The 23,453-nt window shown below is 53.8% G+C and overlaps 2 protein-coding genes across 2 annotated transcripts; both read right to left on the bottom strand.

Annotated features, from left to right (window-relative positions):
- Nucleotides 1-1,801: 1,801 nt before the first annotated feature.
- Nucleotides 1,802-14,767, bottom strand: LOC308057352 (fas-binding factor 1 homolog; the record flags this gene model as incomplete). Its single annotated transcript, XM_080411470.1, has 24 exons — nt 1,802-1,987; nt 2,543-2,661; nt 3,020-3,152; nt 3,254-3,391; nt 3,559-3,735; nt 4,496-4,681; nt 5,038-5,160; nt 5,290-5,408; nt 5,696-5,835; nt 6,143-6,250; nt 6,785-6,991; nt 7,420-7,520; nt 7,723-7,857; nt 7,949-7,993; nt 8,769-8,827; nt 9,540-9,634; nt 9,931-10,008; nt 10,662-11,057; nt 11,198-11,300; nt 11,743-11,876; nt 12,106-12,259; nt 13,116-13,235; nt 14,009-14,089; nt 14,626-14,767. 24 exons carry the CDS (start codon nt 14,765-14,767, stop codon nt 1,904-1,906), a joined length of 3,177 nt encoding a protein of 1,058 aa, XP_080267596.1. The 3' UTR covers nt 1,802-1,903.
- A 186-nt stretch (nt 14,768-14,953) lies between these two features.
- LOC308057361 (fas-binding factor 1 homolog) lies at nt 14,954-17,678 on the bottom strand (the record flags this gene model as incomplete). Its single annotated transcript, XM_080411482.1, has 6 exons — nt 17,598-17,678; nt 17,230-17,257; nt 16,478-16,519; nt 16,064-16,154; nt 15,548-15,608; nt 14,954-15,016 (listed from the first exon to the last, which is right to left on the bottom strand). Exons 1-6 carry the CDS (start codon nt 17,598-17,600, stop codon nt 14,954-14,956), a joined length of 288 nt encoding a protein of 95 aa, XP_080267608.1. The 5' UTR covers nt 17,601-17,678.
- Nucleotides 17,679-23,453: the final 5,775 nt, after the last annotated feature.

Here is a 23,453-nt window from a genome sequence, read left to right as displayed (position 1 = left end):
GTTCTATGCGCTGGATCCTGATTATCCCAATTAGGTCTTTGGAGTGGCCATTTAATATCTGCTTGGGGTCCCTGGGTTTCCTCGGTAGTAAATAATTGACAAAGGATAGATTGCATCTTATCCCAAGTATAAAGGTTTGGTCCCAGAAATTGATCTAATCTTTCTGCCACTCCGAGTGGGTCCTCAATTAAGTGTCCCATCTCGGTCCTTTTAAAATCTCATAGGTCAGCCGAATTTAGAGGCACAGAAATATATCCGATCACAGGTTGAGGTCCCCCCCCATGGGCTTTTCTCTTAGGGGGTATATTTGAGCTGCCCCTTTTTGACTTCTAGTTACGCGTTTAGGAAGAGGGGGAGACCCTTGTTCCGACTCTGGTGGGGGAATGGGCGCTCTGGGGACCTCTGCAGGAGCAGGAGGAGGAATGTAAGGAGGGGGGGTTAGAAGGGTTTCGTCTAACTCTCCCTTCTTTTTCTTTTGTTTAGTTTTTTTATTTCATTCAGCAGGTAAAGTCTAGCTCCCGGTTTTTTAGCCACACCTCCGCATATTGACTCTCCTCCGGGTTAAGTGTTTTTTTTTTTATTATTAACCCAGAGGTTTAATTGCTGTCTTACCCAATCTTCTTCTGACCCATAGACTGGCCAAAAGACATTTTTAGAAATCTTCTTCCCTCCCCATATCTTAGTACAATATTCTATCACTTTCTGCTTATCTTTCCCTAGGGTTCCAGGGAAATATCTCCAATTGTCCAAGATATATGCCAGAGGGGTATTCTTAGGTACAGTGGGTACCCTTCCCATGGGAGTCGAAGGCTTGCTGCCCTTCGCCCCCATCTTCTGGAATATCCACAAACATACACTCACTCGCTCCCCTTGTTCCTGGCCCAGTCCCTCGCGGGAGATGGGAGACGCAGTACTTAAGAGTCCGCACTCGCTTGGTTCAGTATATCGAACCTCTCACTCGTTATATTCCAGGAAACCCAATCCCGCCCGAACGGCAAACCTTGCGAACAAATTCGCAATATACTTACGCGTCCTGCATCTTCGTCCGGACTCTCGTGCACAGAATTTTTATGGGATTTTACCGGTTTCTCCTTTGCTCATTATTCTAGAATTTAGGTTCGTCGGTAAGGTTGGAGTAAGCTGTTGGTCGCGGGGCCGCGAAATGTCGCGGGGCGCCTCCCCGGAGGACCAAAGCCCACTGTTCCTTATCCGAGTCACGGCACCAGAAATTGTTATAAATTGAGACCACAACGGATCATAATCCAATTAAAATTTTATTAATTATAGCAAGTAGAATATGAGCAAAGACAGCGCTGGACGGCAGGGGAGTCTGCGCTCCACCAACTGCCGCCCTGAGCAGTTCAAACAGTCCCTTTTTATACATCTTTACCCGTGTTCATGAAGTAGTGGAGGTATTGACCCTTCACTCATATATCCTTATGTGGGGTTGTCTGTCTTGTTTCTGTCGGTTCCTGGACATCTGGCGGTTATCTTATCTTTCACAAGAGGCATCCTGGACATCTGGCGGTTATCTTATCTTTCACAAGCAGTGTCTGGTAGCTGTTTGCATAAGCGTTTTCATATATTTTGTTGCCTAAACTTTACATTGAGCTTAACATAAATCTTAATAAACAATACCCTAGTCCATAGTTTCTCACACCCACGGTGGCCACTGCCTCCCAGCAGTGCCTGCCAGGTGGCCAGGGACACTGGCCCTGAGGGATGGAGGCCAGACTTCCCAGCCCAGGGATGGATTTCACGCTCTGAACACTCCGAGGTTGCTTTTAAAGAGGACACTTCCTCAGCAGAGAACTGGGATTATTTATTGTTTATTTTCCTCCACAGCAGCCTCCTGCGGGGACAGGCACAGCCATCCCTTGGGGTGCGTGGGGATGCCACCTCCTCAGCCTGACAGAGATGAAGTGTTGTAGGTTGCTTTCTTCAGGGTGTCCAGGAAGAACTGCTCCTTCTCTAAGAAATCATGGTCCTAAGAGAGGGATAGATGGCACGGATATCAGAGTGCCACAGAAATGGGGTCACAGGCCAGGGTGCTGCTCACGAGTGATGGGAGTATCCCAAACCCTCCTCCGTGCGGCGAGCAGCGGGCAGGTACCCATCTGTGGTAGCCCCCGGGGTGTATGGGCTCCCCACAGAGCCCATAACCTCACACCGAGTGAGGCCCACAGAGGAAGGCTCAAAGAGCATCCCTGCCTGGGGAAGGACCCAGCAGGGAAGGAGGGGGCTGAGGATGGGGACATCATGAAGCCAGAGCCCAGCAGAGCTGGCTTCTGCCACCCAGGGATGGGGCAACGCCATCAAGCCAAGGATGTTATCAACCAGCCTGAAACAAGCCGTGAGGACGCACCAACCCTTGCTGCTGGTATCACTCTTCTAGGTGCCCACGGCTTCTGCGAGCCCACCCAGCCCAGCAACGATCTCACACCCACCCTGTGGCCGTCAGGCTCAACCCAGGCTTCACCCAGCCCTGCTCCCACCCAGCTGGTCTGAAGCCCTTTCCAGCCCTGGTTTCCCACCACCTCACCTGCTGGGCCCTGTGCTTCAGCAGCAACAATGTGGCGTAGAGCTCGGTGGGGCCAGCCCCAGTGTCCCTGCTACCCCCTGGGCTATGCCAAGGGAGCGCGCTGGTGGGAAGTGGAAAACCTGGAACAAGAGCCCAACCGTGTGGTACCGCTGCCGTTAGAGGAACAGCAGACGGACAAGTGTCCCTTTTTTTGCTGCCTGCATGTCCCTGCAGCAGGGTCCTCCCCAACCTCCCACTGCAAACGGCCTTTAATCCACCTGCCTCTCCTTCCTGCCCCCTCTGCCCCCTCCTGGCACTGCCCTGGCTCAGAGGTCTCTGCTGAGCTCCTTCAGAGGATGTGAGGAGGCCAACTCACATCTGAGTGTGTGATGAGCCCCCAGGAACATCCCAAGCCTCCTGAGAAGTGGAATACAAGTGCAACTGGCCCCCAGCATGTCCTGTCCCCCCCCTCCCCCAGCAGCGTGCAGGAAGCCTTACACGGTGTGCTGGAGAGGCCTCTCCTAGGGGCACTGAGGCCCTGGTTTGTGTTCAGCAGCATCGCAGAGTTGGTGGGCAGTTCCTCACGTATCTGTTCGAGCTGTCTCCTCTGGCGAGCCATGCTCAGCCGCTCCTGCCCCATCCCCGGGAGAAAGAGAGAGAAACTGTTGGCAAAGGTTCAGGCCCTTGGCACAGCGGCCCCAGGCCAAGAAGGAAAGGCAAGGGAGTCTTTGCCTCGTGAAGACGCTGTTCCTGCTGCTTCAGCTGCTCCAGCTGCTGCTCCATGACCTGCAGCCTCCTCTGGTGCTCGGACTCTATCCTGCATGCCTCTTGCAGGGCTTGCTCCCCTTCCTTGTACTTCTGGGATGAGAGCTGCAAGGCAGAGCAGCTGAGGAGGCTGGGGACAGGGACCCTCGCTGCCCTGGGGCAGGGCTCCTTTGTGCACCCCCTGTTCCCCTCCCAGGACAGCGCTGGGATTCAGCACTCAAGGAGGGATGTGAAACCCCAGCTGTGAATTGCAGCGCAGATGCTTCACTTACCTTGGTCGTGCTTTTAATCTGCTCCTCCTGCTGCTGGATGCGCAGTGTGGCCCTGCCCACCTTCTCCTTCTCCAGCCTCAGCTCCTGCCAGGACTTGTCCAGCAGCTCCCTGTCCCTCACCAGCTGCTCCTCCCTGGTTTTCAGCTCATGGCTCCAGATCTTCAGCTCTGCCTGCTCCTAGGATGGGCATGGGGAAAATCAATGCACTACCTGCCCTATCCTGGACACTATCTCATGTCCCCCCAAGTGATGGGAGAGATCTGCCCCTGTTTTCCTTCTTGTGTTTGCCAGTTTGGGGTGCAGAGCAACACCACCAGGTACCCAACCAATGCTCTCATCCACCCACCCTTGGGCACCAGGGTTGGCAGAGCTGGGATTGTACAGGCACACACACACACACACACTCCTTCCCCAGAAAGGACGGAGCCCCTCACCCATGCTACACACTCTAAAACATGCTCAAGGCTTGGCAGTTTGTCAGCAGTGCAAACACCCAGCCTGAATGGTTATTTTCCACCCTGGTAGCCCTCAGAAATGCAGCCCTGCCACAGTCTGTGCCACACATCTCCTCTGGACAGCTCCAGGGGGGAGAACTGGCTCCAAACATGTCCCCATGGCATGGGGAGGTTCTGTTTAACCCACCATGGGGGTTTCCTCTCACCAGACTTACAATGGAGGCGGCTGTGCCTGGTCTGGCTGCCCAAACTCCTCACAGGCAAAGGGGAGAGACAGAGGTGACTGATGCTTCAGTCAACATCTAAAACAGGCTGGTGGAGGCTGCTCCTGGAACAGCCCGATTCTCACCACCGCAGTGATGTCTCTTAAAACTTGTTTTAAACACCTGAAGGCAGGGCTGAACATCTCCCCGGTGGGCAGGACCCATCCGTGAGCTGCCAGGTGGTGCTGGAGGCCATGGAGAGGGGCTCTACTGTGGTACCTTGGCCAGGCTCATGATGGTGCCCTCTCTCTGTGAGTCCATCTTCAGGGCTCGGTCCATGTTGCGCTCCATCTGCTCCTTCCTCAGCTGCTGCTGGGTGTGAAATTCAGCCCACTCGGCTGCCAGCTTCCGTTGCTCCTGCGAGCACTTCTGCATCACGGACTTCTGCTCTTCCAGCAGAGCACTCTGGGGAGCGTTGCCAGAGAGGGAGAGAAGAAGCACTAAGTCCCATTCGCCACAGGATTTTTCTCCTTTAACCCATCTCTGCCGTGCAACATCTAGGGGCTGGTTCAAGCCCACGGTGCCTGGTGTGAACCCTGTCACCGTGAGCTCTGGTCCCGTGTTCCTCAAGAACCAGCACGTGCCATGCGCACACACCGCGGCCTCCTGCATCCGTGAGCCAGAGGGCTGGCCTGACTGCGATTCCCCCTGTGTGAGGCTGAGGAGGCAGAGAGCTGCAGAAGGATGCTGCAGCCCAGCACCCAGCTCTTGCCTCCACCACACAATGCAGTGCAGCCCTGGAGATGTCTGCCCCACCTCACCTTCGCCCTCTCCAGCTCTGCTCGCTCCATGGACAGCTGCTGGGTCATGACTCGCCGCTGCTCCTCCAGTGAGTGCTGCAGTAATTCCACTTTGGATTGCTCTGCCGTTGCCCTCCATCGCTCCTGCGTTCAGACACAGAGGTGACAGATGCTATTCACAACCTCCAGGCCAGGAACCTCCAGTTGGTGAGACACATACCCCATACCCAGACAGGAGGGCCGACCCGGGCAGAGGACACAGTGTGGGCTCACCTGCTCCAGCAGCCGAGTCTGCTCACTCAGCCTGGCCTCCATTTTAGCGATCACCTCCTGGAGTCGGCTCCGCTCCTCCTCCATGTCCCTCTGCTGCTGCGATAGCCTGTCCTGGAGCACTTGGGGAGAGGCACGAGCAGCATGAGGCGGGAAGTTCTTCCCTTCTATCCACACCATGTTCACAGAAAAACTGTGTGTTTGTGCTCATCACCCCTGGCACATCCCCAGGACACTGCTTTGTAAAGGGAAGACCCCGAGATGTCCAGTGACCAAGGCAGGCAAGGCTTTGCCAGCCTCAGCTCCCAGCCTCTGGCTGACTCAGAGCAACTTCTCCTTGTTTTCTGGGTACCCCCAGCTCCGGTGGAGACCCCGCAGCCGTTCCGGCACAGAGGAACAGCAGACATACCCTTGAGCTGCTCGTCCCGCTGCCGTACCCCCATGGCCAGCTCCTGGGAGGTGGTGTGGTGTGTGGCCTCCACCTTTCGCGAGAGGTCATGCAAGTTGCTGGAGAACTTCTCCATCCGCTCGATGATGCCATTCAGAGACCTGCAGAGAGAAGTGAGGGGAGGGTCACCCCTGTGGGACACACTTCATCTCACCGCAATGGAGAGGGGGATATTTGGTGGCCCAAAGGCCGGGCAGCCCTGCCCTGAACCTCTCTGGGTCACAGCAGAGCAGTAGGAAGATGCAGCTCCTGCTTCCGGGGGGCACTGACGGGTATTACACAGCTCAGCATCCCCGCAGGCAGTGGGTGGGAGAGGGGATGGCCCCTGTTGCCATGGTCCAAGCCTGGTTCGTGTAGGACAGGGAATGCTGTGGCCAGGGACCAATGTGGGAACACAACTGTCAGTACCTGGTGTACGATGTGGCGCTGGTCACTGCATCGATCTCCTGGTCTTTCAGCCGCTTCAGCCGCTGGAGCTGCTCTTCGTGGTCTTTGCGCATCTCCTGGACAGACACCCTGCGGGACACGGGGAAGGAGCCTGCCACAGGCTGGCACAAACCAGTGCTCCCCATGATAGGCATTGTGGGAGAGGCTTGGTTGTGGGGCTGAGAATCAGGTGCCAGGAGCTGAGCTGGCATGGGGGTCTGTCCTGGGGCATTCCACCGACAGGCATCCACATTTGGGATGGGCCCAATTTTGGGGTTATGAGCTCCTCTACCAAAAACTGATTTGTCATTGACCCAAACTATGTGGACATCAGTGACTCACTGAACTCACTGACCTGAATAAAAGAGATTTGGGGGAAGATAAAACATTGGGTTCAGCATCTTTCAAAATACAATGCATTCACTCTGAAACCACGTCTCCAGTCAGATCTCCCTGTGTCCACCTACAAAGCAAATCCCCGTTCCAAAAGGCACCAAGCTGCCCACAACCCAGTGCTTCTGGAGTCTGGTTTCTCCTTTCACCATGTCCCCAAACCACTCCCTGGTTCCTTCGCTGAGACTGTGGGTACCAGCCACACGTGTGTGCCACTCGTGCCACTCTCACCTCTGCAGCTCTTGCAGACGCTCCATCTCCAGCTTGTTCTGCTGCTCCAGCGTGGCCAGGCGCTGCTGGTGCTGCGCCAGCAGCTCTGCCCGTGCCCGCTCCGCATCCTGGCTCTGCAGCAGGAGCTGAGCCATCAGCTGCTCCTTCTCCAGCCGCAGCCTCTCCTCCCGCTGCCCGTAGGTGTCCTCCACCACCTTCACCTGGTTCCTGCCCCGAGAGGTCACAGCCAGGAAGAAGTGTTGCTTCCACAGCAATACCCAGCACTCCCCCCCCCCCCCCCCCCCCCGCAGAGCGCACACAGGGGTTTGCGAGCAGATCAGTGTTGCTGTGTGCATGGCGAAACACGCAGACCTGAGCCTTGAACCCTCCTGCTACTGCCCACTGTGCTGCCTGGTTGGGGGTGCGCTGGCAATGGGACCAGCCCCTCCTCCTTGTCACCCAGGGGACAGTGGTGATGAGAGTGGACTCCCATGTTGGCTCACCTGTGGGGCTGCTCTCTGCCCCCACCACGTCCACATCGACATGGCTCTGCGCCCACCTGCCCCAGGGGCGGATTTGGGAAGCATCCCAGCACTCCCACCCCAGGAGAGACAGAGCTGTAGGCGAGGAGGGAAGCACAGGTGAGAGGCTGGTACCTGTGGGTGCTCTCAAGGAGATTCAGTTCCTCCTGGTGCCGCTGCTGGAGATTTTCCAGCAACAGTTTGTGCTGTGTCTGCTCCAGCTCCAGCATTCGGACCTGCCAGGCACCCGGAGAGAAAGTCCTTGTGCTGCCCTGGGGACAGAACTCCCACAGCAGCACTTGGTGGCCATAGGCGTCTCTGGACAGGGAGGTTTCACCTCTCTCCCCTGTCACCCTGATGCTATTGGGACAGGATATGGCTCCTTCTCCTCCCTCTGGGTCACCCGTGGTCCCCCATTCAGCAGGCAATGGGGCTCACCTGGCTCTCCAGCTCTGCCACACGGGCCTGGGCGCTCAGCAGCGCTGCCTGGCAGCCTGATGCATCCTCATGGAGCTGGGCTGCGGGAGCCCCCTGCCTCGTCTCATGCTGCAAGCCCGGGGCTGAGAACTCTGCCTACAAGGATGGAGAGAGAAGATCGAGGCCCTTCAGGATCAGTGGCTTTGTGGTGCGGCCATCAGCCTCCAAAAGAAGGCACCTGCCTTACCTGCAGCTGCGGGGCAGCCTGGACATGTGCCCTGGGTGCAGGAACCTGCGGAGACACAGGGATGCTCTCAGGGAGGTAAAGCCCTGGAGAGAACATCTCCTCCTAGCCTGGAAACGGCGATCCATCTCCAGCCTACTGCAGTACCACCCCCACCCCCTCCCCAGCCCAATCCCCGTGCTGGCGTGGGTCCCTTCTCCCCAGGTGACACTCGGCAGCCCCCACCCCAGACACAAGCATGCTGCGCTCTTCCTTCTCTGGGGGCAGAATCAAGGCTGAGACCACAAGCCCTCTGGGAGACAACATGTGTCCCACCACCAGGGCAGGGCGAGGAGCCCAGCTGGATGAGAAGGAGAGGCTTCAAAGACCAAGCAAGAGCTGCCTTCTCTGTGAAAGGCTTCAATTCTCCTTCAGTTGTCTAGAAATAATCTCAGAGCATCTTCAACACTATACTGGGGAAAATCAACTGAAGAAAAAGTCCTTTATCACCTGGAGCCTCTGTTGTCTAGTTAATATAATATGTATATATGCCTGGGGAACTGTGTAAATGCTGCTCAGGCCATGCAGGGCTATAAACACACATGATTTACAAAGCATCCATAGCACCCATGCTTTGGCCTGATAAACGCAACTTGTGGCACCTCGGGGAGCTCCAAACTCTTTGCCTCCATGGACACGGCTTCCCAGAGATGCAAAGTGGGGCACATCCTTCCTCAGGCCGAGGGAGCACGGACAGAGCGGGATGGCGGCGAGTCGGCAGCGGAGGGCTCGCGATCGCTGCCCTGATCCTGCACCGCTCGGGGCACGGACCCAGCACACCTACCTGAGTGAGCGGGGCAGGGCCTGGTGCCTCCTGCTTTCCTGGGAATGAGCCTGTAGAGGCTGAAAATTGGACAAGTCCATGATTTGAATATAGCAATGGGAACCATCCCCTCCCAGCAGGATGAGGGCCTGGGTCTCCTGGGCACAGCGATGAGGGTCGCGCTCCGCTCTGGGAGCTGGCAATGAGGGCAGAGGGTCAGACAGGCTTGTCCGTGTCTGCATCCCCACTCCACACACAACGGTGGGACTCTGCTCTGCAGAGTAAATCAAGGGACAAAGCACAGCTCCTCCTCCATCTCCATCACCTAGGGAGGAGACTGGGTCCCCTAAGCCACTTTCAGCGGCCTCTGAACCGGCGCACAGCCACAGCCCAGAGCAGAAGGGGGTCTTTCCAGCACATAGCACTGGTGGGACAAGTGTGGGGGCAGCAAAGGGAAGACAGATGGGGCAGCGTGAACTTATGCACACCCATTGCTCCGGCAAAGCGAGTCCCTCACAGCCTTCCGAAACCCCAAAGGCAGCACTGCGGAGCTCAGTGTGCCCCAGCACACCAGCAGACATGGGGATGGTGGGATCCTGCAGCTCAGCAACCTGCTCCGACAATGGCTGGTCAAAGCCTGGGCAGCATTCATGTGGCCAAGGGAAGTGCTGTGGTTCCTGCCTTTTTTTGGGGGGTTGGTTTTGGGTTTTTTTCAGGGCAGGGAGACCCTTCTCCGCATACCAAACTGTACAAATCTCTGCTGCCCGAACCGTACAACCACAGGAAACGCACCCAAGGCACCGGCATTTCTGGAGGGATGCCCCTTCGCAGGATCCGATGGTTGAACCGAGGCTTGTTTCGTGGTGCTGAGCCAGGGGACCGGCTGCCTGCGTGGGCACAGAGACACAAGTGACGCACAGCAGTGTCACAGCGCAGGGAGAGGCACGCAGACATTATCCCGCTTGGCATTTTTGCAAGTTTAAAGCTTGGCTGTCGCACTGCGATCGAACAGGCAAGGGCCCGACGATCCTTCAGCGCTGCCTTCCTTCCCGGTTACACAGGTCCCAGACCAAAGTGGTCACGGCTGGCTACCAGCCCTCCCCGCTCCCCCACCTACACATGCAGCCGCTTCCCACAGGAATTCTCCCTTGTGGAGGTGTCTGAAAGGTGAAGGAGGCCTCACCTGGAGCCATCTGCACTCGCTGCCTGGTCCTGCGGGACAGCTGCCTGCTGCGGTGCTCCTGTGGGGCTGGCTGGCTGGCTGCAAGCAAAAAACATCCCATGGGGGAGAGCCCAGGAGGCAAGGAAAGACAAGATCCTTTCCCTCAACACCAGTTCCTGCCTTGCAGGTGAAAACCTATCCCACTCAGCTGCGGCAGGATTCAACCTGTTGGCTTCAGAGGGAGCAAAGACACCTCAGAACCTCCATCTCTGGAGGAACACCAGTTCCTCCTTGCTGCATCCACCCCCTTCCCCTGGGCAACATGCCCCTGCCCACGACACACGCGGCTGCTTCTCTGCAATTCACTTCTGAGTCCCATCCCAATGGCACAAGCCTGAACCTGTCTGTGCCAACTCAGCTGGAGGAGGTGGTTTTCCTGGAACTAGGAGGAACGAAGGGGAAAGAAGGCAGGAATGAGGAGCATGCGTGGAGCTCGTGGGGGTATGCTGATCCAGGACAATCCCACAGGACCTGGGGCAGCACATGCAATCTCAGCCATGACTAGAAGGAGAGCCCAGAGGTGCGATGGCCCTGCAGGCTGCACCAGTGGGAGAAACCTCTGCGTTATTAACCCAACCCGAGGCAAGAGAGCACTTAAAATGGATTTCTTAAATCCGAGCAGAGGATTTCTGAGACGTCCTGTTGGAGCAGCTGCATGATGGGAGCCCTGTGGCCACCAGCTGTGCTTTTACCTGACAGGAGCGTGGGGATCCAGCCCTCCTTCTGGGGACTCCAAGGGCTTGGCACTTTGCTCCTGAGCCTTCGCCTGTGCTTGGGCTTTCTTGCGAGACAAGGCAGCGCTCAGCCAGTTGTCTTCCTCCAGCGGGTCAGGTTTAGCCAGCGCTGCCTCTGCAGCCGGGAGCTGGCTGGTGGGGCCGGGCTGCTGGGCTGTGCCAGGGCTGGGGTAGCTCACTGCAGGATTGGCTTTTGCTGCAGATGTTGGCTTCGCATCCATAAAATCCTCATCTTTCAAGCCCAGCCAGTCACCTCGAGTCCGGCTGCTCCGCACAGGGCTGTGCCTGGCTGAAGGAGGAGATTTGGAGCGGGGTTCTGGTTTTGGTTCGCTGCTGTTCTCGGCTGGAAACCTGCTGCAAGGAGAAGCAGTCACATACGTGCCTGTGAGAGGACCCCGGGGACCCTGCCCGGGGACCCTGCCCGGGGACCCTGCCCGCTCTGCCGCGGGGGCAGCGTGGCTGCTGGCTGGAGCTCCACACGCAGAGCACAATACCTCACAGGCTGCCTCCTCGCCGGCTGGCCCTTGGGCATGGAGGCCACCGTCGGCTGGTACGCTCCAAAGACAAAATCCTCCTTGTCCCAGCCGTCTTCCTTCTCTGTTCAGACAAGCAGCTTTGAGTCAGCGCCTAGAGGAGCGGCTGTTTGCAAAGACACCAGCCCTCCTCCTCCTCCCCTGCAATTCCCACTGCGATTGCTGCCTCTGGGAAGACACAGCTGGAAACATCTTCCCTGGAAACCTGCAAGCAACGTGTCTCCTCCACGTGGCTGGGAAAAGTTGCTTTGCTGAGAATCAGTCCATGTCCAAAGGCAACTGAGTTACAGCTGCTGTGCAAATGCCCCCAGGCTGCCTCGAAGGCAGGGTACAACACTTTTGCATCAGTCACCTTTGCCCCAGAGCTGACTGGGAGCCCATTAGCCACCCTGCTGACCACTACAGAAAGGGTATTTCCCCTTCAAGGACATTAGAAATCAATCTCGCCCTCCCAAGCCAACGCCATCACCTCTGCAGACCTTCCCAGCATCCCTGGCCACGCTCACCTGGCTGCTTTTGGTACTTCTTATCCAGTTTGAACTCTCTGCGCTCTCCTGTGCCTGGCTGTTCCAGGATTTTGGCCACGGAATTTCGTCCCAGCAACTCATCCAGCTTGGAGCGGGCTGGCCGGAGCACCTCTCTGTTGGTGACACAGTGGCAGATAGGTTTCCCTGGGAGGCAGGGCTGTTTCTTGTCACACAGCCTTGCCAGGGTGCTCTGGCTCTTCTCTGTGAAACGAGGCTGCTCTTGCCCCTTTCTGGGACCCACAGGCAGAAGCTCCAGCATCCCCCCCCCCACAGCATGCTGGCACCATCCCAACGCACAAGCCATCCCCTGCTTTACTCTCACTGCCTCTTCATTGCCCTTACTTTTCTGCCTTCTTTCCCTGCTTCTCAGCTCCTTTTGAGCCACTGCCAAGTCCCAGCGCATGCATCAGGTCGTCATCAGTATCTTCAAAAGTGAGCTCAGCCCTCCTCTGGACCGGGGCCACGGTGTGCAGGGGCATCTGGGGTGGAGGTGGCTCTGTGGATGGGATCACACATGGTAAAGGTTTGATCAGGGCTTTTTTTTTTTTTAAACAGGAGATCAAAGCATCCCTGCCTGCTCTTATCTCTCAGGACCATTTAAAAAGTAATTTTTAAGATCAGCGAACAGATCTCACAGCAAGTAACACAGCGGCAATGCACTACTGCCTGGTCTGCAGCCATGCATCCACTGCTGGGACACTGCTGGGTGCCACTGACACTGGGGTTTCCAGCTCTGGATAACGCCAGGAGCTTCTTTAGCTTTGAAAGTTTCCAGTCAGATAATTCCTGTCCCCTTTTGCCTAAAGTCCCTCTCTACCAACACACCTTAGACCTTGCCCTAACCCACCAGCTGCTACTTGCATCCAGAGTAGATTTATCAGGGTGAAAGGTGATTTTAGGGGACCCTCAGACCCATTAGCATCCCTGCTGCAGGAACAAGAGGGACAAGTGCCTGTAACACAGCCACAGCTGGATCCCACCCAGAGGTGCCCCAGTTGTGGTGTGGCATGGACTGGTGCTGCTCTCAGACACGCAAATCCTGACCCAGAAAATTTGTTCTCATTTGGCAATGCGTGCAGAACGGGCTGGATGAGGTCAAAGGTAAGATCAGAGCCTCCATTCCTGGAAAGGAAAGCTCAGCTCCATAATCTGCGGCGCACTGCAAGTATCAAGCACTTGGTGAGCTGTGGCACAATTAACCCTGTTACCAAGCTGCTCTATAAATTACGTTACTGGCTAATAAGAGGTAGGACTAGGTGGCTTTCAATGTAATCATTTTGGATCTCACACAGACTAATCCATGCTGCTGATTTATGTAATACAAAGAGGATGCACTGAGAAACCCCACTTACCTTTCTCTTTGCTCTGTTCTGGTTTTTCCTCAGAGCTGCTTTTAGCACCTGTTGGAGCTGGTTTCTTGGGAGCATCCTGCTCCTCATCAGACAAAAGTCCTGCCAAAGGATCATCTAAATCTGGGAATTACCCAGCAGGTACAGGAAAAGAGAATAACAAAACAAACAAACAAACGCAACGTTATTTAGAAGAAGAGCTCTGCACTACGCCAGCCACTGTTCCCCCAACGTGCACGTGGGGACAGCAGAGTGTATCTGCCCAAAGCCATGAGCGCGGGTCCTGCAGGGACCTGGGATACCCTTGAGTCTCCGTGAACTTCAAACACTCAAAGACTTAGATTTCCGTTCAGTTTTTCCACGTTTTCATCCTCCCGGAAGAAAATAACTCAAAAATTTGGGTGCTTTAATGCCTGAACACAGCTTAGGCAAAGAAAAAGGGGAGAAAGGCCACCTAAATCACCTAAAGCCCATTAGGGTTTTTGTTTTTTTTTTTTTTTTTTTTAACAGATTTTAACAGATCCTGATCTTTGTTAAAGCACAGGCTTTGAGAACCAGATTTCAGCTGTGCCAGGAAACCACTCCCCTGTTCAGAAGCTGGACAGAATCCCCCCTGACACAGGGGCTCCCAAGTGTTACAATCATTAAAAACCAAAGCACATATAAAAATGCAAATGCCCCCAGGAATCACCCCCCAGTCCTGTCCTGGGGAGGGCCTCGAATGCAGAGGTTTTTTTCCCTTTGGTCACCTCTGAAGGATTACATTTGCACTAGCATCATAGGGGTGAAGGACTCCGTATCTTATTAACCAGTCAAGCCTCCAGCTAACCGAGGAGGCAAAGAGCACGGGCAGAGCCCCCAGTGCCCCCCCGCAGCCGCGTGAAGTGAGATCCCACCTTCAAAGTTAAATTTCTTGTTGTGTCGGGGAGCGGCAGGGGATGAGAGCGCCTTCTTTTCCATCGCAGGCACTTTCTCTCCTAGAAAGAGAGGCCACGGCTCTCAGAGACAAGGTACTGCAGAAATGCCCCGGTCCCACCCTAGCTAAGGGTCGCTTTTTGGGTGGCAGCCCCCTAAAAGCACCCGCTGTGATGGACAGACCCCCCCACAGCCCTGCCAGGTGCACATCTCTCCGGAGGGGTCTCCTTGCAAACAGAGGAGAAAAGGGCCAGGGGAAGATCAGGGCACTTTAGGGGCTGGCAGATCTGAAATGCAGCTCCTCTGGCTCTCCTTGCCCCCAGAGCAGGGGGCTCCCCACCAGAAACACTTTGCACCGCCCCAGGGAACAGCCGAGTGGTGTTTGGTGGGAGGTGGCAGCGGCTGCTGGTGTGAGTGACGTCCAGGGATCTCCTAAGGGATAACACATGGCCAGAATAACACTCCTGCAAAAAGCAACCAGGAAAAGCATTTTAGGGAACAAATCCACTTTTTGCTCCGTATCCCAGATAAGGATAGGAAAATATCCCTGCTCGTTTACAATCAGGGTGTGAAAAGAATAGCAGAATCTCCTTTTTACCTTCCTCAGGAGCTACCAGCTTCCCTGTTTTTTTTACTCCTCCTCCCAAGAAGTCACATTTCCCAGGACCTTTCACAGTTGCCTTCCCTGGCCCAGAACTGGGTTTCGGGATTCCCAGGAGATCAGCTTCCATGTCGTCCATATCCTGGAAAGCAAGAGGACAAGGATGGGGAGCAGGGTGAGAGCTGCTTCTCCCTTCGGAGGCTGGTGCTGGAGGCCATGGCAGCGCGCTGGGGCGGAGATGGAGGGGATGGATGGAGATGGAGGGGATGGATGGAGATGGAGGGGATGGATGGAGATGGAGGGGATGGATGGAGATGGAGGGGATTTAAGGACTTGCCTTCAGGGTCTGCAGCACAGCTTGTGGGTCTGTGTCGGAGACACTGGATCCCTGCATGCCAGGGAGGGGAGACATCAGAGGGGAAGAGATTTTTGGAAACTCCTCACCCCTTACCCCATATCCCTTGATATCCATTTTATGAGATAGAAGAATACATGCCCAACTCCTCCTGGTGTCCTCCTCTCTGGAAACCCCCTGTGCCCCAATTCCTTTGCTGAGATCCTGCTGCCTCTAGGAGAAGCATCAGGAAAACCCAAGGCCGTTGCTCTGGGTGAAGGTCCTTCCTACAACACTTTACCCAAAGTGCACGCAGGAAGGCTGGGCTGCAGCAGCACGTGCCCCCCAGCTTTGCTCCATCTCACCCAAGGCACCAGGAAGCCCTTCTTCCACCACCACCCCCGCCCTGTCCTGTCTTCCCCACCCCACTGGGATGCTGGAGAGGGGTTACCTCTTCAGCCAGACATCACAGCTCATCGCTGGCACGCCACTGCTGACCTGGCTGGGGTGATACCGCCGCAACCTTGGCCCGGCTCAGCCCCAGCCCTCGGGACTCCCAGGCTCTTTCCTGAACCTTGGACTCACCTCTGCAGAATTTATGTCCTTCGCAGGGAGTCTGTCGAAGAAATCATCTTCTAAAATGGACCTATGACACAAGCCCGGGGGTTAGCAGCACCACACGTGAGCTCGGCCAGTGTGTCCAGGGACAGCCAAGCCAGGCCAGGCAGCGGGAGGCAGAGGAGACCACACAGGGCTGCCACACCAGCCGCATCGTACAACGCAGAAAATGAGGCTAAAATAGCACTGGGATAAAGGACGGCAGTGCTGGGACTGCTCTATTTAAGCAACTGTTACAAAGCAGATTTACAGAAGATGTACAAGGCTGGGGGACACCCAACTCTTGCTGGAAAGCTTCGGGCTCTGGGCTCCCAGTTCCCAAAGGCATCACAGAAGATAACTCGCCTTCCCAGGCAATCACTGTTGGGGCAGGGAGGGAGGTGGAAAAGCCAAGGATGGGGCAGATCAGAAGGATTTGGGGAGGACAAAGAGATCTTCAAGTGAGATCTCTCACAGGAGAGGCTGTGTCTGAAAGGCACTCACTTCTTTCTGGCCTGCAAGCCAGTGTCCTGGGCTCTCCTACTGCTGCCCACAGCCGGCTGGGAAGCTTTGGCAGATTTAACAGAGGTTTCATCTGGAAACAAGACAGGGAGAGATGAGGATGATGGACACGGGCATATTCCTGACCTAGGCACTCCAAAGGGGGATCTGCTGTCTACCCCGGGGCCACAGAGGCTTTTAATCAGAGGTGAACTTCACTTTGCCTCCCCAAAAGCTGATGTCCAGCCTATTCAATGGCCTCTGACTCCGAGAAGCCCTGCTCCCTGCTCCATCCCCTCCTCACAGCTGGAGCCCCCTTGCAGATCAATGGCTGTTGCACCAGCACCTCCTGCTCCCAGGAGGGGAGTAAGAATAGAAGGATGCTGCCCTTTCAGCTGAGAAGAAGGTTCGTTTTACCATCATAGCCCAGGAGGTCACCAAGCACATCATCGATGGAGCCTGAAATGAGACAAATTAAGCTGTTGAGGCAGGTGAGCTCACCAAGCAGGCAAAGGAAAGCTCCCAGTTTCAGTATGGCTTGCTCTTTGGAAATCTGCTAGAATAAAGTTTTGGTCTTAAGCATCATCAGCGTCAGGCCTTCCTTGTCAGTCTAGAGAGAACTGCCAGGACCTGATCAGTATTTTGTGGATAAAAAATTTAGCTTCACTTAGCCAGAAATGGGGTATCTTTATCAAATGAACCAGCTGCTTTGTATTCAGTTAGTCACTGGCCACAAGCAGCACTTAACCTGTGAGCTCTCACCCCGCAGGATCTCGAGTCCCTGGGCAACCCCAAAAGCACTGCTTCAGTATCAGGGGCTGCAAGAGGCCTCCAAACAGTATCCCTCCAAACAGGGATAAGGTGATGGGAAGAACTGAAACAAATGCTTATATTCTCCCCTGAATTTGGGAAAGCCCACAAGAAAGGAATGTGGGACCTCAATAAACAAATCCGCTTGATGTGAGAGGCAGGTGAAAATTTCTGGTTCAGGAACGACATGATGATGCACTCAACCATCTGCAGCTTTCAGAGAAGGATCATGAAACATTTCAGTAGCCAGGACTGCCACCTGAGAGTGTGTCCCCCCCCCCCTCCCCCGCCCCAGGCATTCCCAGCAGATCGAAGCACCTACGGACAGCAAAAGGAAAGCCTGCAGCATATGTACGTACCTCTTAAACTTTTCTTGGGTTTTGTAGCCTGGGGAGAAAGAAAAATTCCCTCATTAGAAAATGAAGCAAGTCTGTCCTGGACTTTCTCAAAACACACTAAAGCCAGAGGCAGGTTTCTCCAGAGCATCCCATAAACAGCAGCGAGGCCCTCCTCCTGCCCGTGCTGTTTGGGAAATGACACGTGAAATGCAGAACTACAAAGGTATTTCCAACTTCAGAGACACGGGTGAGCACAGCCCCTCCCGACTGCCAGCTGGGCAGGACCCTCCAGCCCTTGGGATCACTTCTGCCTCCAGGCAGAGCTGCCAGAGCATCAGATCCGGATTTCCCAGCCCCGCCTCAGCCCCGCACCGCAGGGCCACGCTCACCATCAGCGTCCGTTTACGGATTCTTCTTCCACGTTGCAGGGGGACCCGGCACCACTGGTCACATCCACACCCACCTCCTGCCTGAAGGGAGAGGAGGGTTCCCCGATGTGCCACCACGGCCGGAGGCACCTCTCCCACAGAGATGTCCCTCTCCGGCTCGGGGGGCTGCAGCCTGCCAGGCTGGCTCCGCGCCGCGCCCACCCCCCGAGCCCCTCTCAACAAGGCTCCATTTGAGTCTGAAAAACACCCCCCCCCCGCTCCCCAAACCGGCTTCGTGCTCCTGCAGCCCGGGGGGGACATCACACCCCCCCCAGGGAACCAGGGAGGGTGAAGGTTCCGGCCGCCCCCGACCCCAGCACAGCCCGGGGGGTCCCGCTTAGCCCAGAGCCTGCGGAGCAGCCAGGGGCAGAGGGAGGGAAACCCCCCCACCCACCCCCCCTTGGGTCCGGGGCACCCGCGGGGACCTGGGACAAGCAAAGCGCTGCTGGAGGCGAGGGGTGCGCGGCCCGGAGGCGCGGAGCCCCCCACTTACCGCTCAACCGCCCCCCGGCTCCGCCTCTGCGCATCCCGTTGCCATGGCGCCCGCTGCCCCCTGACCCCGGCGCCCCGCGCCAGCGCCCGCCAGACCCCGAGCCCGCAGCCCCCCAGGGCCGAGCCCGCAGCCCCCCGAACCCGCAGCCCCCTCACCCCCAGCCCCCCGAGCCCGCAGCCCCCCAGCCCGCACCGGTAGCACGCCGGACACCCGCCCCCGGAAGGCCGCGGCTCACCCGGCACGGCACGGCACGGCCCGGCCCCTCCCCCCCACGGGACGATGGGATGTGTAGTCCCGGCCGGGCCCCCGGAGCTGGGGGTGCCCCCAGCGCTGCACCCCCCGCACGAGGGGCTGAGAGCGGCTGCGGTGCCCCCGGCCACCCCCAGCACGTGCCCTGGCACAAAGCGGGGCTTTAACGCCCTGGCCTGGTGTTTAATTGTTGTTAATTGGCGCCAACAAGGAGCAACGCCAGCCCTCCTTTCGAGACCCCCGGGCACCAGCGGGAGCACAAGGAGCCAGCCCCAGGCCAGGCACCGGGGGATTACAGCCCCCAGCCCCGCCATGGGGCACCCAGCGCCCAGCCCCCTGTGGAGCACAGCAGGCTGGGCGCAGGAGACCCCGGCAGCCCCCCGTTGTTATAAATTGAGACCACAACGGATCATAATCCAATTAACATTTTATTAATTATAGCAAGTAGAATATGAGCAAAAACAGCGCTGGACGGCAGGGGAGTCTGTGCTCCGCCAACTGCCGCCCTGAGCAGTTCAAACAGTCCCTTTTTATACATCTTTACCCGTGTTCATGAAGTAGTGGAGGTATTGACCCTTCACCCATATATCCTTATGTGGGGTTGTCTGTCTTGTTTCTGTCGGTTCCTGGACATCTGGCGGTTATCTTATCTTTCACAAGCAGTGTCTGGTAGCTGTTTGCATAAGCGTTTTCATATATTTTGTTGCCTAAACTTTACATTGAGCTTAACATAAATCTTAATAAACAATACCCTAGTCCATAGTTTCTCACAATCCCCCCTTTTTCTTTTTATCCTATTGTTTATTAGACGCTACTTTCATTCTCGGCACTGCAAGTAAACCTTTTTCCACAATCCCAACATTTATCGTAACACTCACAAGGTAATACGTCACAATTACATTAGGCATAGTTGGGTAATACATATAATAATAACATACAAAACCAAAACTTAAAAATAAAACTTTTTCTTAACACATTCCCTTTTTTTTTTTTTTTTTAACATGTGTCACTATCATGGCTAGACTATAGGGATTTCGCATGCGCGGTCTTTCCAGATTTTTCCAACACATTCTGTGGGGCTTTAAAATCGCGCATGCGCATGTTCAAAGGTATACACGGACCATTCGCGTGATCAACAATGGCTACTGCGTGCCCAGATGAAGTCCCAAACCCATTTCCTGAGCTTACCACTCCGGTAAGTCTGTTAATGGTAACATTCATGGCACTATGGCCAAATGACAGGTCCCTGTTTTCAATGTAAGGTTTTCTTACCACCAGACCACCATGTCACCTGCCAGAGAAGAAGGGTCTAGAGTGGACATTTCGCCCTATGAACATTCTGTAAGGTGAGTGTTCTCAAAACGTTTAACCTATATGGTTTGTAAGAAACTATGGACTAGGATATTGTTTATTAAGATTTATGTAAAGCATAATGTAAAGACTAGGCACCAGATATCCAGGATGCCTCTTGTGAAAAATAAGATAACCGCCAGATGTCCAGGATGCTGCTTGTAAAAGAGAAGATAACCGCCAGACAGAAACAAGACAGACAACCCCATATAAAGATATATGAGTAAGGGGTTAACACCTCCACTACTTCATAAACACGAAAGTAAAAAGTATAAAAAGGGACTGTTTAAACTGCTCAGGACGGCAGTTGGCGGAGCGCAGACTCCCCTGTCGTCCAGCGCTGTTTTGCTCATATTCTACTTGCTATAATTAATAAAATTTTAATTGGATTATGATCCATTGTGGTCTCAATTTATAACAATTTCTGGTGCCATGACTCGGATAAGGAACAGTGGGCTTTGGTCCTCCGGGGAGGCGCCCCGCGACATTTCGCGGCCCCGCGACCAACAGCTTACTCCAACCTTACCGACGAACCTAAATTCTAGAATAATGAGCAAAGGAGAAACCGGTAAAATCCCATAAAAATTCTGTGCACGGGAGTCCGGACGAAGACGCAGGACGCGTAAGTATATTGCGAATTTGTTCGCAAGGTTTGCCGTTCGGGCGGGATTGGGTTTCCTGGAATATAACGAGTGAGAGGTTTGATATACTGAACCAAGCGAGTGTGGACTCTTAAGTACTGCGTCTCCCATCTCCCGCGAGGGACTGGGCCAGGAACAAGGGGAGCGAGTGAGTGTATGTTTGTGGATATTCCAGAAGATGGGGGCGAAGGGCAGCAAGCCTTCGACTCCCATGGGAAGGGTACCCACTGTACCTAAGAATACCCCTCTGGCATATATCTTAGACAATTGGAGATATTTCCCTGGAACCCTAGGGAAAGATAAGCAGAAAGTGATAGAATATTGTACTAAGATATGGGGAGGGAAGAAGATTTCTAAAAATGTCTTTTGGCCAGTCTGTGGGTCAGAAGAAGATTGGGTAAGACAGCAATTAAACCTCTGGGTTAATAATAAAAAAAAACCCTTAACCCGGAGGAGAGTCAATATGCGGAGGTGTGGCTAAAAAACCGGGAGCTAGATTTTACCCGCTGAATGAAATAAAAAAACTAAACAAAAGAAAAAGAAGGGAGAGTTAGACGAAACCCTTCTAACCCCCCCTCCTTACATTCCTCCTCCTGCTCCTGCAGAGGTCCCCAGAGCGCCCACTCCCCCACCAGAGTCGGAACAAGGGTCTCTCCCCCTCTTCCTAGACGCGTAACTGGAAGTCAAAAAGGGGCAGCTCAAATATACCCCCTAAGAGAAAAGCCCATGGGGGGACCTCAACCTGTGATCGGATATATTTCTGTGCCTCTAAATTCGGCTGACCTACGAGATTTTAAAAGGACCGAGATGGGAAACTTAATTGAGGACCCACTCGGAGTGGCAGAAAGATTAGATCAGTTTCTGGGACCAAACCTTTATACTTGGAATAAGATGCAATCTATCCTTTGTCAATTATTTACTACCGAGGAAACCCAGGGACCCCAAGCAGATATTAAATGGCCACTCCAAAGACCTAATTGGGATAATCAGGATCTGGCGCATAGAACTCATATGCAGGACCTGAGAACTATAGTAATTCAGGGGATTAGAGAAGCAGTACCCTAATTGTTACTGTGATTTTGGCTATATTTTTTATAATAATAGTGAGCTCTTGGTGTTGCTGTAGAAAGATACCTGTGTGTTGCATTTTGTAAGTAGTAATTCTGTAAGTGATAAGTGTGTTCTGTGAGTGTAAGCTGGAATGTGGAGAAAAGTGGCCTTTTAATTAATAATTACAAGGTTATTAATAATTGTTATATTCTAAAGACCCCGGCCCACAATTTTTGGAAGAATCTGCACAAGCGTGAAAGACTGATAAGCTAATTAGCATACGAAGCGAGGGTAGGCGGGTTCAGGTAATGAATATGTATAGGCGTTAATGGAATATTCATTGTTTCAAGCTTATTTGCTGCAGTGTTGCTTATTTTGGTTACCGGATTTATGGAATGTGGAATTTGACTTTGATAATTGTTACTGTGATTTTGGCTATATTTTTGATAATAATAGTGAGCTCTTGGTGTTGCTGTAGAAAGATACCTGTGTGTTGCATTTTGTAAGTAGTAATTCTGTAAGTGATAAGTGTGTTCTGTGAGTGTAAGCTGGAAAAATGGGAAGAAAACAGAGTGGTGGGATTTTAAAGAAAAGCCCGTTAGGATGTGTTTTGAGTCACTGGAGGGATATTGGAGGATCCGCTGGTGGAAATGTGAATAGGAAAACATTGATAAAATATTGTAAAATGGTGGCCGCTTTATAAGCTGGAATGTGGAGAAAAGTGGCCTTTTAATTATTAATTACAAGGTTATTAATAATTGTTATACTCATTTATGCTGGAAATGTGAGAACATTTCTGTATTCAGTATATTACAAATGTTGGTATGTGGTTATTGTCTTGAACATCCGAGGGGTGAATGTGAACCTCTGTATGTTTTAAAGTGTATATGGTGTAAAGAATTATTATATGTATGGTGGCGACAAGAAATTGAACGCCCTGACTGTAAGGTTTGGACGCCTTGGGATAAGAGAGAGAGCTATAAGTGAAATTAGAGTCTCTGTGGCTGGGATAGCGATTGAGATAATAGTAAGAAAGGTCACTGGAAGGAAATGGGGGGGCAGCTGGGGGAAGCGTGAATAAGAGAACTTTGGCTAAGTACTGCAATCCGTGGTGGCCCCTGTATAAGTTAGGGGACAGAGAAAAGGGCCCTTAAACGGCACACTGAATTATAATGTTTTGCTAAAATTAATGTTATTTTTAAGGCGAGAGGAAAAATGGGATGAAGTAATGTATGCTGGTATGTTTTTCACTCTGAGGAATCACCCAGAGTGGCAAAAGAGTGTGGTATTAACCTAGCTCCACAAGATCCCTTAATATTAGCAATGGAAAAGGATCAGAGGGGAGGTTGTGGTTCCTTCTATGGAGCAACCAGAATGAAACACGTTGTAAGATAAAAAACTTGTGCTAATGTATGTAAGATCTGAAGCCGGGGGGGTGGAGAGTCAAAAAACCCTGTGAAAGTGTTAAAGTATTGGGGTGAGTTTGTACAAAGCCCCGTATCCCCTCGAAGGTGCGGCTGAGTCACGCTGGACGCACGGCAGGGTGTTTGCTGTTTGCCTGCGAAGGCTGATATGTAATAACACAGACTTAAAGCAACAAGCAGCAGATTTGCATTCAGGGTAAGAAAGAGTTAAAACAGAAGTGCTGCTGCAGAGGCAGGCTTGTGTAACCTGCAGAGCAGAGCAGGAACAGCATCTCCTGCCCCGAACCCTTCGCTGGTGAGGAGGAGGGGGTTGCTGTTGCTGACGATTGAGCAGAAGGACCTGACAATGTCACCCCGAGTGCTGCAGCATTTGCAGCACAACAGGACCGGTAACGGCCCCTCTAGGGCAGGCAGCGGGTCTGAGGAGAGTAAAGGTGAATCTCTGATGGGGAAATTTAGATGTTTGAAAGTTAGTTGTGAATAGGACTGGATAAAGGTTCGAGTTGATTTTTACTAAGGTAATCGTGATGTAGAAAAGTTGGTGAATACAAACCCAACTTATTTGGTGTTAAACTTCAGTGAAAAGAATTTGTTACAGTTGTGGGAGCTG

Source organism: Falco punctatus (genome assembly GCF_963210335.1).
Source record: "Falco punctatus genome assembly, contig: scaffold_42, whole genome shotgun sequence".
In the NCBI taxonomy this organism is placed as follows: Eukaryota; Metazoa; Chordata; class Aves; order Falconiformes; family Falconidae; genus Falco; species Falco punctatus.
The sequence above is the reverse complement of the archived record's forward strand: the minus strand, read 5'-3'. Positions and strand labels throughout refer to the sequence as shown.